This window comes from Pseudorca crassidens, chromosome 1 (assembly GCF_039906515.1).
Source record: "Pseudorca crassidens isolate mPseCra1 chromosome 1, mPseCra1.hap1, whole genome shotgun sequence".
In the NCBI taxonomy this organism is placed as follows: domain Eukaryota; kingdom Metazoa; phylum Chordata; class Mammalia; order Artiodactyla; family Delphinidae; genus Pseudorca; species Pseudorca crassidens.
Genome location: NC_090296.1, coordinates 115,580,375 through 115,593,883, shown reverse-complemented (window position 1 = coordinate 115,593,883; position 13,509 = coordinate 115,580,375). Strand labels below are relative to the sequence as shown.

The 13,509-nt window shown below is 43.1% G+C and overlaps 1 protein-coding gene across 3 annotated transcripts in view; it reads right to left on the bottom strand.

The window, feature by feature from the left end:
- The window catches only part of MAP2K5 (mitogen-activated protein kinase kinase 5), a 266,164-nt gene extending 252,933 nt beyond the window's left edge, over positions 1–13,231 (bottom strand). For all 3 annotated transcript variants that reach the window (XM_067751737.1, XM_067751743.1, XM_067751752.1), the window contains exons 1-2: positions 12,357–13,231; positions 5,982–6,030 (exon numbers count right to left, since the gene is read on the bottom strand). In XM_067751737.1, coding sequence (XP_067607838.1) covers positions 5,982–6,030; positions 12,357–12,491 — 184 coding nt within the window. In that variant the 5' untranslated portion in view covers positions 12,492–13,231. The remainder of the gene's footprint in view (positions 1–5,981; positions 6,031–12,356) is intronic.
- Between the last annotated feature and the right edge of the window lie 278 nt (positions 13,232–13,509).

Sequence of the window (13,509 nt, the reverse complement as noted above, 5' to 3'; positions counted from 1 at the left end):
TTTCTAGCAATTCAAAAATGAGCAGCATTATCTACTGCCCTCAAGGAACTAGCCTGGTGCCTGGGTAAAGGACTTAAACTTCTTAATTCTCATGTAAAACAGCCAGACTACTAACACCTACTACTACTAACAATAACTAATAAGACTACAAATACCTACTACTACTACTAATAACTACTCTCATAAGACTAAAAAAGATTAGGACTTTTTGCATCGATGATATTTCAAAACAAAATTTCAATAAATTAAAGCTCTCTTCAAATCGTCTCAAATTCTAAGGATACACAATTAACTCTTACATGTTAATTTTTAGACTCAGTGTACATCTGTTGCGAATTACAATTTTTCATTAACCTACCCAGTTTTTCTTATAAGCAACCAGTTATCTTTTACATATGTTATACTGTAAGAAAATAAAACTTCATTTTTCCCAGAATTTTTCCAGAAATTCATAAAACAACTGAAAAGGAATCTATTCAATGAAAAGTCAGTATAAAATGGTCATGGTTAAAGAAAAACAAATAAAATAAAGATTTATCCTATAGTCGAATTTTCTGAACCAAAACTCAGACACATGGTTTGACCAGTATGAAGATACTTACGAGGGCTACAGATCAGAATATGGGATGTCAGAGTATCATGGAAAAGTAGGGCCATATGGTATTTACAGGTATAAGTCAGTAGTTGTCTACATAGACTTAAAACGTATCTTTTGGGCTTCCCTGGTGGCGCAGTGGTTGAGAGTCCGCCTACCAATGCAGGGGGCATGGGTTCGTGCCCCGGTCCGGGAAGATCCCACATGCCGTGGAGCGGCTGGGCCCGTGAGCCATGGCCGCTGAGCCTAAGCATCCGGATCCGGAGTGGGAGAGGCCACAACAGTGAGAGGCCCGCGTACCGCAAAATAAAAAAAAAATTTAAAAAAACATATGTTTCACGTCAACAGTAGATTTTACTGTCCAGCAACACCAGCCCAACAGTAATTTTTTTTTTTTTTTTTTTTTTGCGGTACACGGGCCTCTCAGTGCTGTGGCCTCTCCCGTTGCAGAGTACAGGCTCCGGACATGCAGGCTCAGCGGCCATGGCTCACGGGCCCAGCCGCTCCACGGCATGTGGGATCTTCCTGGACCGGGGCACGAACCTGTGTCCCCTGCATCAGCAGGCGGACTCTCAACCACTGCGCCACCAGGGAAGCCCCAGCCCAACAGTAATTTTACAGCAGTAACTTGTCTAGAGAAAATCCAGGGAGAGGAACACATGTAACAGATATGCACAGGACACTCATTAGTGGGCACAGTTGATTTCCATCACCTCATGTGTTGGTGTACTCATTAATCTGTTAACGAAATTGTGAAAATCAGCAGGGATCTTTGGGCCTATATGAATGTCAAGCTCCTACAGCATACGTAGGGCCCACACATGCAAACATTCAAGATTTTTCATGGTTATGGAATTTAGCTTCATCTCAGAAGCGTTCTCACATCTGGGAAAAGACAAATTATTCAATAACCAGTATGGAATCAACTGTCTATCTGCTTGAAAAATAAAGCTGGATCACCACCTGACTCCTCCTTTCACCAAAATAAACTGAAAGATGGTACCAAAAAAAAAAAAAAAATCTTCTGTCTGCAATAAAAACACATGCTGTTTTATAAAAAAAAAAAAAATCCACACAAAAACACATACAAGCGTACATATTTATAAATGTGTGTGTGTTTAACCCCATTAAAGTAGGAAGAAAAAAGAATTTGAATTAATGTTTTTTCAACATCCTGGAATGTGGAGCTTTCTAAGCATGGCATAAATCCAGAAGTCACAAAATATGACAAATCGGTTCTTGTAAAAACTTTAAACTTCTCCATGGAAAAAAAGAGAAAAAACGACCTACACAAGCTTAAAGGAAAGCAATAAACTAAACAAAAATATTTATAACATCTAAGACAAAGGGGAATTTTCTTAATATTGGAAAGCTCTTAAATCAATCAGAAAAAGACAAATAACCTAATAGAAAAATGGGCAAAGGTGATAAATAGTTCACAGAAATTAAATACAAATGACCAAAATATAAATGATAAGATGCTCAAGCTCATTTATAATTGAAGAAATGCAAAATAAAAATAAAACAATACTACAATAATCTTTTTCACATATCAAATTGACATCAACTAAAAAGTTTATTGGACTCAAGAGCTGGCGAGGGTAGAGAGAAATGGGCATTCTCAAAACCTGCTGGTGGGAGTGCAAACTGGCTCTACCTTCTAAAGAACAACATGGAAATACCTATCAAAACGTAAAATATGGGTACTCTTTGTTTCAGTAGTTCCAAATCCTAGGAATTTATCCTACAAATACATTTCTACAATGTGGAAAGCCATAAGAGACAATGCTGTTGACTGCAGCACTTTTTCTAATACTACTGAAAAACTGGTAACATCTTAAATTTAAAACTGGTCCATCAACAGGTTAAATTAAGTCATACCCATAAAATTAAGTATAATGTAATTATCTAAAAGAAAGAAGTTGACTTGTACACACTGATGTTAGAAAGACGCCCAACACATACTACTAACTGGGGACAGGGGAAACCAGTTGCAATCCAGTATATATTATGTATGAGAAAATTTCTGGAAGGATACAGAAGAAGCTGTTAACTAGGGAATTGGGGAGATGGGGACTTTTACTTGTTGCTTTATTTCGATACTGCTTGCATTTTTTTTAAAGATCATCTATACCTTCTTAACTAAAGAAAAATATCGGACACTATTTATTGAAAGGTAGTACTTTCATCTGTGCTCTTACTGTAAGGGAGAAAGGACCTAAAAGTGGTAAAAAAAAAAAAAAAACAAGGTTTAGGACCATCAGTCCAAGAGGTAAGTTTGGCACAAATGGGACTCCCTCCCCTCACTCATTCCTAAATCCCCTTGGAAACACCATCCCCTGGGATAGAAATCAGAAAGAATATAACCACTATACACCCTCTGCCCCCCTTGGGCGTAGGGCCCAGTCAAGTGTGGGAATTTGAATTTGGAGCCTGAATTGTCCACCACCAACCAATTACATCCCACGCCTGCGCAACTGCAAAAATAATCCCAAAAAAGCAAACTACTTACTAAGCTTTAGGTTACATGCATTTTACAATTCTCTTTCGAATACGGACATATATAACATTCCATCTTATTCAACAAGGGTATTCCTACACGGCACAGTGTACACTCGTCCCTCAGTATCCACAGGGTATTGGTTCCAGGATCACTCCCCCCACCCATAGGATACCAAAATCTGTGGATGATCCAGTCCCTTATATAAAATGGAATTGTACAGTTTGCCCTCTGTATCCACAGGTTCCGCATCCACGGATCGGGCTGGTGTGGAATCCAAGGATACAAAGGGCCAACTGTACTAAGAAGAAAGCAAGAGTGAAATAAAACATGGTTTCTGTCACCAAGTCATTCAAAATCTGGCACACAACCAACCGGAAGGGAGGCCCAATAGGTTATGTGCTCTAGTAAAGTGCCCAGAGAGATTAACCACACCTGTGGGGATCGGAGACTTCACCAAAGAGACGGCATTTCTTAGAACTGAATTATCAGTAAGAGAACCTAACCTTTCCCCTCTTTTCCACTTACTCAACTCTTTTTCTCTATGTAAAACAGGTAAACCTGACACTGTCCTTTCTCTCGTGGCTTAATTCATATCACTAAATACAACACCTCTTTTGTATAAGTTAGTGTTGGGTATACTTTGCAGTATTAAATAAATTACTATAAATATCTTAAAGTTTTATTTATTCAGGAGTTGTTCCATCATACCATAAACAACTGAAAGAGCTCAAAAATTTCAACCAATTAGCTTATAAACTACATCTTTCCAACTATTTCTTATACATAGATTTCATTTATTAGTGAAGATCCTTGGTACAGAAAATAAGGTCGCCCCAGAACAATCACGAAAAAAGCCAGCCTAGGATTTTAAGTCTATAATGGAAAGTACACAATAATCTAAGCACAAAAAAACAAAGAACTATTATTATTTTGTCTCTGTGTATTTTTGTTCTTATTCTTTTCACCTAAAACTGATCTAGATGCAGATGGGTATACGCTTCTGCCCTTGTTGGGGGAAAAGAAGGAAAGTGATCTCTAAGAAGTTAAACCTAGAAATTTAAACATTTTTTCTGTAATATTTTACAAAATGAGATCATACCATACATATTTCGTTTATTCAACAGTATATCATGAATATACTTCCATGTCAATGCTTAAAATTCTCATTCTTTTTAGCCACTGCTTAATGCTTCAGACTATGGATAAATAATTTATTAATCCATTACTCTAGGCATTTAGCTTACCTCTAAATTTTTTGCTATTAAAAATAATTCCATGTCTGGCTTCCCTGGTGGTGCAGTGGTTGAGAGTCCGCCTGCCGATGCAAGGGACACGGGTTCGTGCCCCAGTCCGGGAAGATCCCACATGCCGCGGAGCGGCTAGGCTCGTGAGCCATGGCCACTGAGCCTGCGTGTCTGGAGCCTGTGCTCCGCAATGGGAGAGGCCACAACAGCGTACCGCAAAAATAAAAAAAATAATAATAATAATTCCAGGGACTTCCCTAATGGTCCAGTGGTAAAGAATCTGCCTTCCAATGCAGGGGACGTGGGTTCGATCCCTAGTCGGTGAACTAAGATCTCACATGCCACAGGGCAACTAATCCACAACTTTACTGAGCCCACCCTCCTCAACTAAAGAGCCTGCGTGCCGCAAACTACAGAACCCACGTGCTCTGAAGCCCAGGCACCACAACTAGAGAAAACCCGCATGCCACAATGAAGAGCCCACATGCTGCAACAAAAGATCCCGCATGCCACAGTGAAGATCCTGCGTGCCTCAACTAAGACCCCACGCCGTCAAAAATAAATAAATAAATAATAACTCCAGGGGGTTCCCTGGTGGCCTAGTGCTTAGGATTCGGCTCTTTCACTGCCATGGCCCAGGTTCAATCCCTGGTCAGGGAACTGCGATCCCGCAAGCTGTGCGGTGCAGCCAAAATTTAAAAAAAAAAAAAAATTCCACAAGGAACACTCTGTTTGAAGGGCATTCAACACATGTGTAGGTATTTCTGTTGGACAGCTTCCTAAAAGTGGATCTGCTGAGTCAAAGGTTTTGAACATTTTATATTTTGGTAAGTATTGCCAAATTGTCCCCCAAGAGAACATAAATAAAAGAGAGGACAATTGTACTCTCTGTAGTTAACCATCTGCTTAAAAAACAAGAACAAAAAGGAAAAAAATCATGTGGAGAAACTGTACATTTTTCTACGTGCAAAAGCAGACCACATCTTGGAGAAAATATGGGACCACAGTTATAGATCCTTACTTTATTCTTAACACCAGAGCCCCTGTGCTGACTAAACTCTCATCTTAACATTACTCAGCCCATGACCTCCCTCTGGCTTATGTCAAAACCACTTTTCTATTACACCCTGCCCCCACCCCAGTCCCCAAGCCAATTGTTTTGGGGGGGTGGGAAGGACTCAAGACCTGAAGTGTTGCTGCCATCATCTAACAGCCATGACAAGCCCCAATAAAACAGAATTACTCCATGCAACGTTCACTTAAATGTTCTACTCTGTTGCTGTTTTAAAGCAGCAAAGGATTAAAATCTTTTAATCAATAATCACTGGCCTACAGGTAGTTTACACGTTTCATTTTGTCCCACATTATTATTACAGTGAGGAGCAAGAGCAGATAAAGGTCATGTTGGTAATTAAAGCTATATTACAGAAATATGCACACCCAAGATATGATTAAATAAGAAAATATTCCTCGGTTCAGTATCATCATTAAACTTGCATTAATTTATAAATATTTAAATGTACCATATGATGATCATAAATAATCTGTTTTTGTCAGTTTCTAAAGTAACGCAACCCATAAACCCTTTGAAAAATTACTGCAGAAAAAACAGTCAAGAAAGTATACAAGCCAGACTTACATTCAAATGCTGTGGTTGTTGCTTCAGGCAGAACCTGGCCTATCACATCCTAAACAAAGAAAGAATAAAGGAACACAATTAGCCATCTTCTTTATTGCTAACATGCGGCAAATCCTAGAGGAAACAGGAGAACCTGGAAAAGATTTTTGAAATGCTGGCATAAACTATAAAAACATTAGCTCATAATCACACTTAGTCCAGCAATCTAAGTCCAGAGTTTAAATCTCTATTCTGGAGCTTAAATCTCTATACTGGGGGTGGGGACCATTTAAAAAATCCTTTCCACTCTGTACTAATAACATAATTTTTTACTCTCGATTCAACAGCATAGACAATTACACTGTTGTGCATTTATTAAAAAAAAATAGGTTTCTTCCATGGGAGGCTATAGAAGGAATGTACTGTTAGTAGGAAAAGAGGTTTGGGGAGTCAAGACTGGCCTGGGTTTGAATCTCAGCTCTGCACTAAACAAGCTGTGTGACTAGCAACAAATTACTCAACCTCTCTGAGCCTCAATTTGATTATCCTCCAATATGGGTCTAATAATGCTACAGAGGTAATGTAAAAAGTATTAAATAATGTAATAAACATGAACTAGCCTAACACACTGTAGACCTTCAACAAATGCAGCTCTGGATATGTGACTACCAACACCTTTCCTTGCACTCATACTGGGAAGAGTTCAAAAAACAAGTTTCCATGATGATGATGTAAATCTACAATACTACAATACATTTAACACAAACAATTCTTATCAACCTTTACTCTTGAGCAACTAAAAAACATATTTAATGACACCGAAATAAAGTTAATCTAGCCTACAAAAGAAAAAGTGTATATAACCTGATATCAATGTTTAAATGAATCTATAAAGTTGAAAACACTTAAAAAATAGTCTACAGAGACAGCTTATTTAAAGAGGTACAGAACACCTTCGAGAAATTGTTAGCTCTGGGAAAAGTGACCCTCCATTATCTCCACTCCAACCCAAATGGTCTGCAAACCTCATTGTTCTCAGGGAGCTCTGCCACAACGTCCCTCCTGGGCCGTGCCACAAATGGCACCAGGCAGCCAGCTGACAAAGCCACTTGCAGTATTTCTCAGCAGGGAGCCCACAGCCCTTCCAAGCAGGGCACTTAGCAGGGTGGCGTCTGCAACTTCCTTCTAAAGACAGTTCTTCAGAAGCTTTTGCTGCAGTGGCAATTTGCATAATAGCCTTGTCTCTACTGTGTGTGTGTGTGTGTGTGTGTGTGTGTGTTTTAAATAAATCTGTGCATATAAAATTGATCAAAGGGGACTTCCCTGGTGGTGCAGTGGTTGAGAGTCCGCCTGCCGATGCAGGGGACACGGGTTCGTGCCCCGGTCCGGAAAGATCCCACGTGCCGCGGAGCGGCTACGCCCGTGAGCCATGGCCGCTGAGCCTGCGCGTACGTACAGAGCCTGTGCTCCGCAACGGGAGAGGCCGCAACAGTGAGAGGCCCGTGTACCGCAAAAAAAAAAATTGATCAAAGGGAACTATCTTAGGCAGCTCTCACTCATTAGAGCCAAAAGAGATTATTTTTTTCTTCTTACTCTAGTCTTAGCAAATGAAACAACTTTCTGTGGAAGTATTTGTAAAAGATTTTAGTGTTGAAAAAAATCCTTTCTACATATTTGTAGGCAGAAAGTATTTATTGACAGCTAAATGAAAACTGTTGAGCGAGTATAGAATACACAAGCAGCCAGTGTAACGCCTAAGAGTGTGGACGGGAGCCAAACTGCTAGGGTTGGACCTTGGCTCTGCCGTTCAGTCACTGAGTGACTGAATTTCTCTGTGCCTCCGTTTCCTTCTGTGTAAAAATGAGATCATAACTGTACCTACCTTGTAGGACTAATGAGTTAATATTTATAAAGTGTTTACAAGAGTGTCTAGCACATGGTAAGTGCAAGTATTCGTGTCTGTTAAATAAATAAAACAAGTCACTAATGACTGGCACATTACAAATCTTACCTCATAACGAAATCCTAAATTTCAGCACCTGACAATCAGTGGAGGATGGTCTTTGGTTCACTTACTTCATCCTTCCACAGCATTTACTGAGGATTAGCCAGTATTGGTTTAAAAAGGGGTGGGGGTGGGGGTGGGGGGACCCTCCACTGCCCCAACCCTCCAAGTCTAGGTTATCACTGCTTACTTCCAGACAACCAATCTTGAGATGTGAACCCTAGAGTATTAGCAAACTAATTTAGGATCCTTCCTACTTATGAATAGCAGAACCTGTCAAACAGCAAACTTCTAACAACCGTCTGAAAACCCTGCTGAGCAGCAATGGCCTCCTTTGCCCATCAACATCAACAAGGAGCCACACAAACTTTACACCTAATGCGGGGGGGGGGGGGAGAGAAAGAAAAAGCAAACCTGATTGAGAGAATCATGAGAATCACGTGAACACAACTGACCATCTTGTTCTGTTAAAGCAAATAAAGTGGGGCTATAATAATGACAAAGAGGTAAAACTCAATCAGTATCTCCTGGTCTTTTCTAAGCAGGCACATTTAATTTTATGTGTATTTTCCAGTTGTATTTTAAGTGACTTATTTCAAAATGACCCTGTCTTATTCTCAACATTTTACTCAAAGAAAGTTTCGAAAGAGCACATAAGTTCACATATCTTGTTGGTGATCATTTCTTGATCCTTTTCTTCTCCTTCCTTTCAATAAATCAGTCAAACAAATAGCAAACCAAAAATATAAATGAGCATCTATAACGTGCCAGGAGGATAAAGATTACAAAACTGTAGGCTACAGAAGAATAAGACTTGCTCCTTGACTTTAGGAAGATTATAATCTGTCACAAAGATAGAGACAAACCTAAAAGACTAACAAATCAGAGCACTTATAGTATGATAAAAGAGCCAAACAAAAGACATAAATTAGCAAACGGTAGGTGCTAACTCAGAAGGCAGTAAAAATCACGGTCTCAGTTAAGATAGAAGAAACTTCACAGATGAGGGGAAATCTGGGCTGGAACTTGGGAGAGAGGATTCAAACAGCAAGAGGAAAGGGGGAACATTCAGATCTCCTGCACAATTTTCCCCTAACTGGGGACTGGATTGCCACGGAGAAACACAGAAAGCTGAAAAACAGATAACCCAAATGCCTCTGCCTATGAGGACCAGCTGGGTCTACTTCACAATGCACCAGTCCCTAACTATTCAGACGAAGGACAAAGCCCCCAGAGAGGCCCAGTGACTTGCCCACAGAGTCCCAGCCATTTGATGGAACTGTGAATGGAGCCCTCAACTACTGACTCTGAGTCCAAAACACCCTCAGCTCCAGCTGACTCAGTGACTACAAATTGCTTCTGGCTTCCGTGTCTGGTTCTGCCACAAACCAGCTGTGTGGCTTTAGCATTTTCTCCATCAGGGGTTCATGCTTCCTCATTTGAAAACTGAAGTGAGGAGACATATCAGATGAAGGGGAACGTTCCAGGTTTCATTTGGCTTTAGATTTTAAGGTTCCAAGCCAAAGATGCTGATGTGACTGTTGGTTTTTTGCCTATTTCTCAATGAAGAGATAAGGTAAACCTGGAAAAGAGATCTAAGGAGTCCTCCAGGATTTGAGCTTGCAGTTCCAAGAACTTGATATACAGCACCCATTGTCACGAGCCCTCCATGAGGCCTTCCCAACATAACACGCTCCACCTGGGTGTACCTGAGCAAGCACGTGGCACATGGCACGCTGAGCTCTCGATGGCGGAACCGTTTGTGCAAAGTTTATTTTTAGGCCAGTCATCCTTGAGCCAATGTACAATTGAGAGATGCCCAGGCCCTATCCCTTCTGCTGCAATAACAACACTTACGGAGCACTTACTATGCTCCAGATTGTTGTAAGTACTTTACACATACCAACTCCACTAGTCCTCAGAACTCTGTGAGGTAGGCACTACTTTTAACCCCCAACCCTATTTTTGTCTTTTTACAGATGAAGAAACTGAGATACAGAAGACACTTGCCCAAGTGAGTCTGGTAAGGCTTACGATGTAAACGCAGTCAGCCTGGCTCCAGTTTGTGTTTTTAACACTGTACCATTCTACTTAAAATAATACCTTCTGTTGTCTCAAATGAGTAAAGTGAAAGAAAGCTCTTGTCTTTCTCATCAGAGACACAATCTCACTTAATCTTTACAAGTCTTTGAGGCAGGTATCATTATCCCTAATTTACAAATAAAGAAACTGAGGCTCAGAGAGGCAGAGTGACTGCCTAGTTAGTGGGATGGTTTACAATTAAACACAAATTTCTTGATTCAAAACCTAGTGTGCTGTCCACAAAACCATAACGGTGTGTATCCTCCTTGAAGCTTCCTCATTAAACAAATATTTCAGGGTCCTATGAAGCAACAGAAACAGAGAGGAAACAGAGGTGTCCGTCTCCTCCAGAAGTTTACCATCTCGTGGAGGAGACAGACAAAATTAGCACAAAACCCATATACTTTGCCAAAACAAAGTTGTGGAAACACAGAGGAGGGGCATGTGACCAAGACCAACACAGAGGAAAAGCCAAGCTGGGCTTTGAAGGACAGGTGGGAGTTGGCGAGCTGAAGACAGAGGCCCAGTGAAGGAGGCCTGGGCACCTGGGAGAACTCACGGTTAATTCTATATATCTGGAAGACAGGATGCTCATGGGGGTGTAGTGAGAGATGAAGCTGGTGCCAGGCAGGTACAAGCCAATCAAGATGGGCCCAGAGGGGCTTCCCTCGTGGCGCAGTGGTTAAGAATCCATCTGCCAACGCAGGTGACACGGGTTCGAGCCCTGGTCCGGGAAGATCCCACCTGCTGCGGATCAACTAAGGCCATGAGCCACAACTACTGAGCCTGCGCTCTAGAGCCCACGAGCCACAACTACTGAAGCCTGCACGCCTACACCCCGTGCTCTGCAACAAGAGAAGCCACCACATTGAGAAGCCCGCGCATCGCAACGAAGTGTAGCCCCCGCTCACAGCAACTAGAGAAAGCCCACGTGCAGCAACAAAGATCCAACTCAGCCAAAAATAAATAAATAAATAAATTTATTTAAAAAAAAAAATATATATATATATATATATATGTGCCCAGAGGACCACGCCAAGGAGTTTGGGCCTTACCATGAAGGGAGATCCATGTGCATGTGAGCGTGTGGAGAACTCTGGATGCAAAGAGAAGGATGGCATATGTGTACAAGATCGGAGGCTGCTGGTTTACTCCAGCTTCTGCACTCCTTGTGCAGACACCTGAAGATCTGTATGTTCTAGGTGGTCAGTAACATCCAGAACTCAAAATGACGGTACACAGATCAAATTTTGATTGAGTAACCTATGACAACCAAAAACCACATCCCAGATCTTCCTCTTCCCCCAAACCTCCACCCAGCCCCATCTTATCCTGCAGGTAAGTTCCAGTATAGATCTGGTACTTGCAACATGCTCCTTGGTATGTCAGCTCTGCCTTTGATAGCGCAGTTATTCAAAATATAAAATGGGCACGATGTACTCTATCTCACATGAATACTAAAAGCTGAGAAGTAGTACTACAGCATGTGGAAATAAATACCAAGTAAAGTAAGGAAATCTGAGTTCTGGCACTGACTCTCCCACTCACAAGTAACATGGCTTTGGAAAAGCCATTTCACCTCACTGCTCCTCAGTAACTATCTGCAAAAAAGATCAGAGGGCTCAACAGGCCACCTCCAAGGTTATCCTCTGCTCTAACATTCCATGATTTTATTTGAAATATATTTTGAATATTTATTATGAAAGTAAGACTACACCATTGACTCTAAGATGCATATTTTCCCCTCTATTTTAACATCTCTGAAATTGGGTTTTGTACGATGTGTGGCATGTCACAGTTTAACAGGTCGCATTTTTTTTCTTTCTTAGCGGTACATAAAATAATATCTTAAAACTTATGATGTCTTAGGCTTGCTGAAACATGATTGGTTAGAGTTGCCTTGTTTCCCTTTCCCACTAGCTACCAAGTTTAGAGAACTCAGTAGAAAGACAGGCTGGAATTTGGCCAGGGACATTCCAAAAAATCCTTGAGAAAAACTCTCTTCTAGATTCAGCTTTCTGTATCCCAGCTGGTTGCTTCTGTGTGTTATGTCCCAGTCCAGGCTGTGAGTTCCTTGAGGGCAGGGGTCCAATGTGATTCATCTCTACTTCGCCAGGAACCTGCACACTTGTCAGATTTCAGTCTATACAATTAATCAATGCTTGTGGTGGAAGAAATAAAACTGCCCCCATACGAGGCCAGCAATGGCCACTAGCTCAGGCCACCAGGGTAAGATTTGGTGATCAAGGTGCTTACTGCCCTGCAAATCCCTGTGCCCCCTCGCTAGGAACACTGAGATTAGCACTTACCAGCACATCCCTGAAGAGTAGCTGCGGCCCAGAGTGCACTGTCCAGTCCACGGCTCCACTATTTGGAATCTTGATGCGAATCACCAGCACCTGGTTCTCCATGGCATGGAAGGGGCCAAGGGCCAGCCACAACATTACAGGTTAAAGGGGCTCACATCCTGGTAGGGGGGAACCCCCTGGCTCCTGGTTAGGCGGGGGCTCTTAGAGGTGACAAGGGGACTGAGGGTCAGAGGACAGAGGGGGAGGAGGAGTGAAGAGAGGAGGTGGTCCGGAAGCAGCCCGCAGGCTCGGAGCCAGGCCCCGGCTGTATGGGGTTGAGGGATGTCTCCCTGTGAGCGTGGACGGAGCAAGGGGTAGGAGCCAGTAGGAACTAGCAGAGATCAGAAGGTTCTGGAGTTGGAAAAGAGAGCAAACGGCATCTTGCAGCTCTCTGCCGTCTGTGTGGGTGTGAGGGGACAGCACAGAGAAGACGCCGTTTTAGATAGATACGGCGGCAGGTGTCCACTCCTCCTTAAAGAAGCGGGGAGGGTCCCCGACTTGAGGGGACTCAGTCCGGGGCTGTTAGGAAGGAGCCCCAGGGCCGCCGGACCACAAGAAAGCCGAGGGGGCCCTCCGCGGGAGGGTCGGGGGCGAGTCCTCTGCCCCACCCCGAGCCAGAGTGCACGGCGCGTGCGACTCAGAACCTGCAACCCGAGGCCGCGCGTCCCGGCGGCGGCGGCAGCGTCGGCGGCGGCGGCGGCAGGAGGGGGAAGGCGGCGGTAGAAGGGGGAAGGCGGCGGCAGGAGGGAAAAGGCGGCGGTGAGGGCACTGTTACTCCGGAACCAAAACGCGCGGCGCCGGAACCCTGGAAGGCGGCGAGGGGACCCGCCTCCCGCGGCGCCATGTTGGAAGAGGGCAGCTCGTGTCCGGCCCCGCCCCCGCTCGCCGGTGGGCGGGACCCGAGGAGCAAGGGCTTGGCGCCGGGGTCGGAGTGAGGGGACCGACTGGACTATACAGTCGTGAGACCCCACCTCCCCTGTCGCGAAGTGACCACCCATGGCGACCGGGTGATAGCCCGTTCTTTTCCCAACCCTCATTAAAGTCAGCGAGGTGAAAACATTTAACAAAAGAAGGAGGAAACTGAACTAGAGCAGGGGTCCGCCAAAAGCCGATT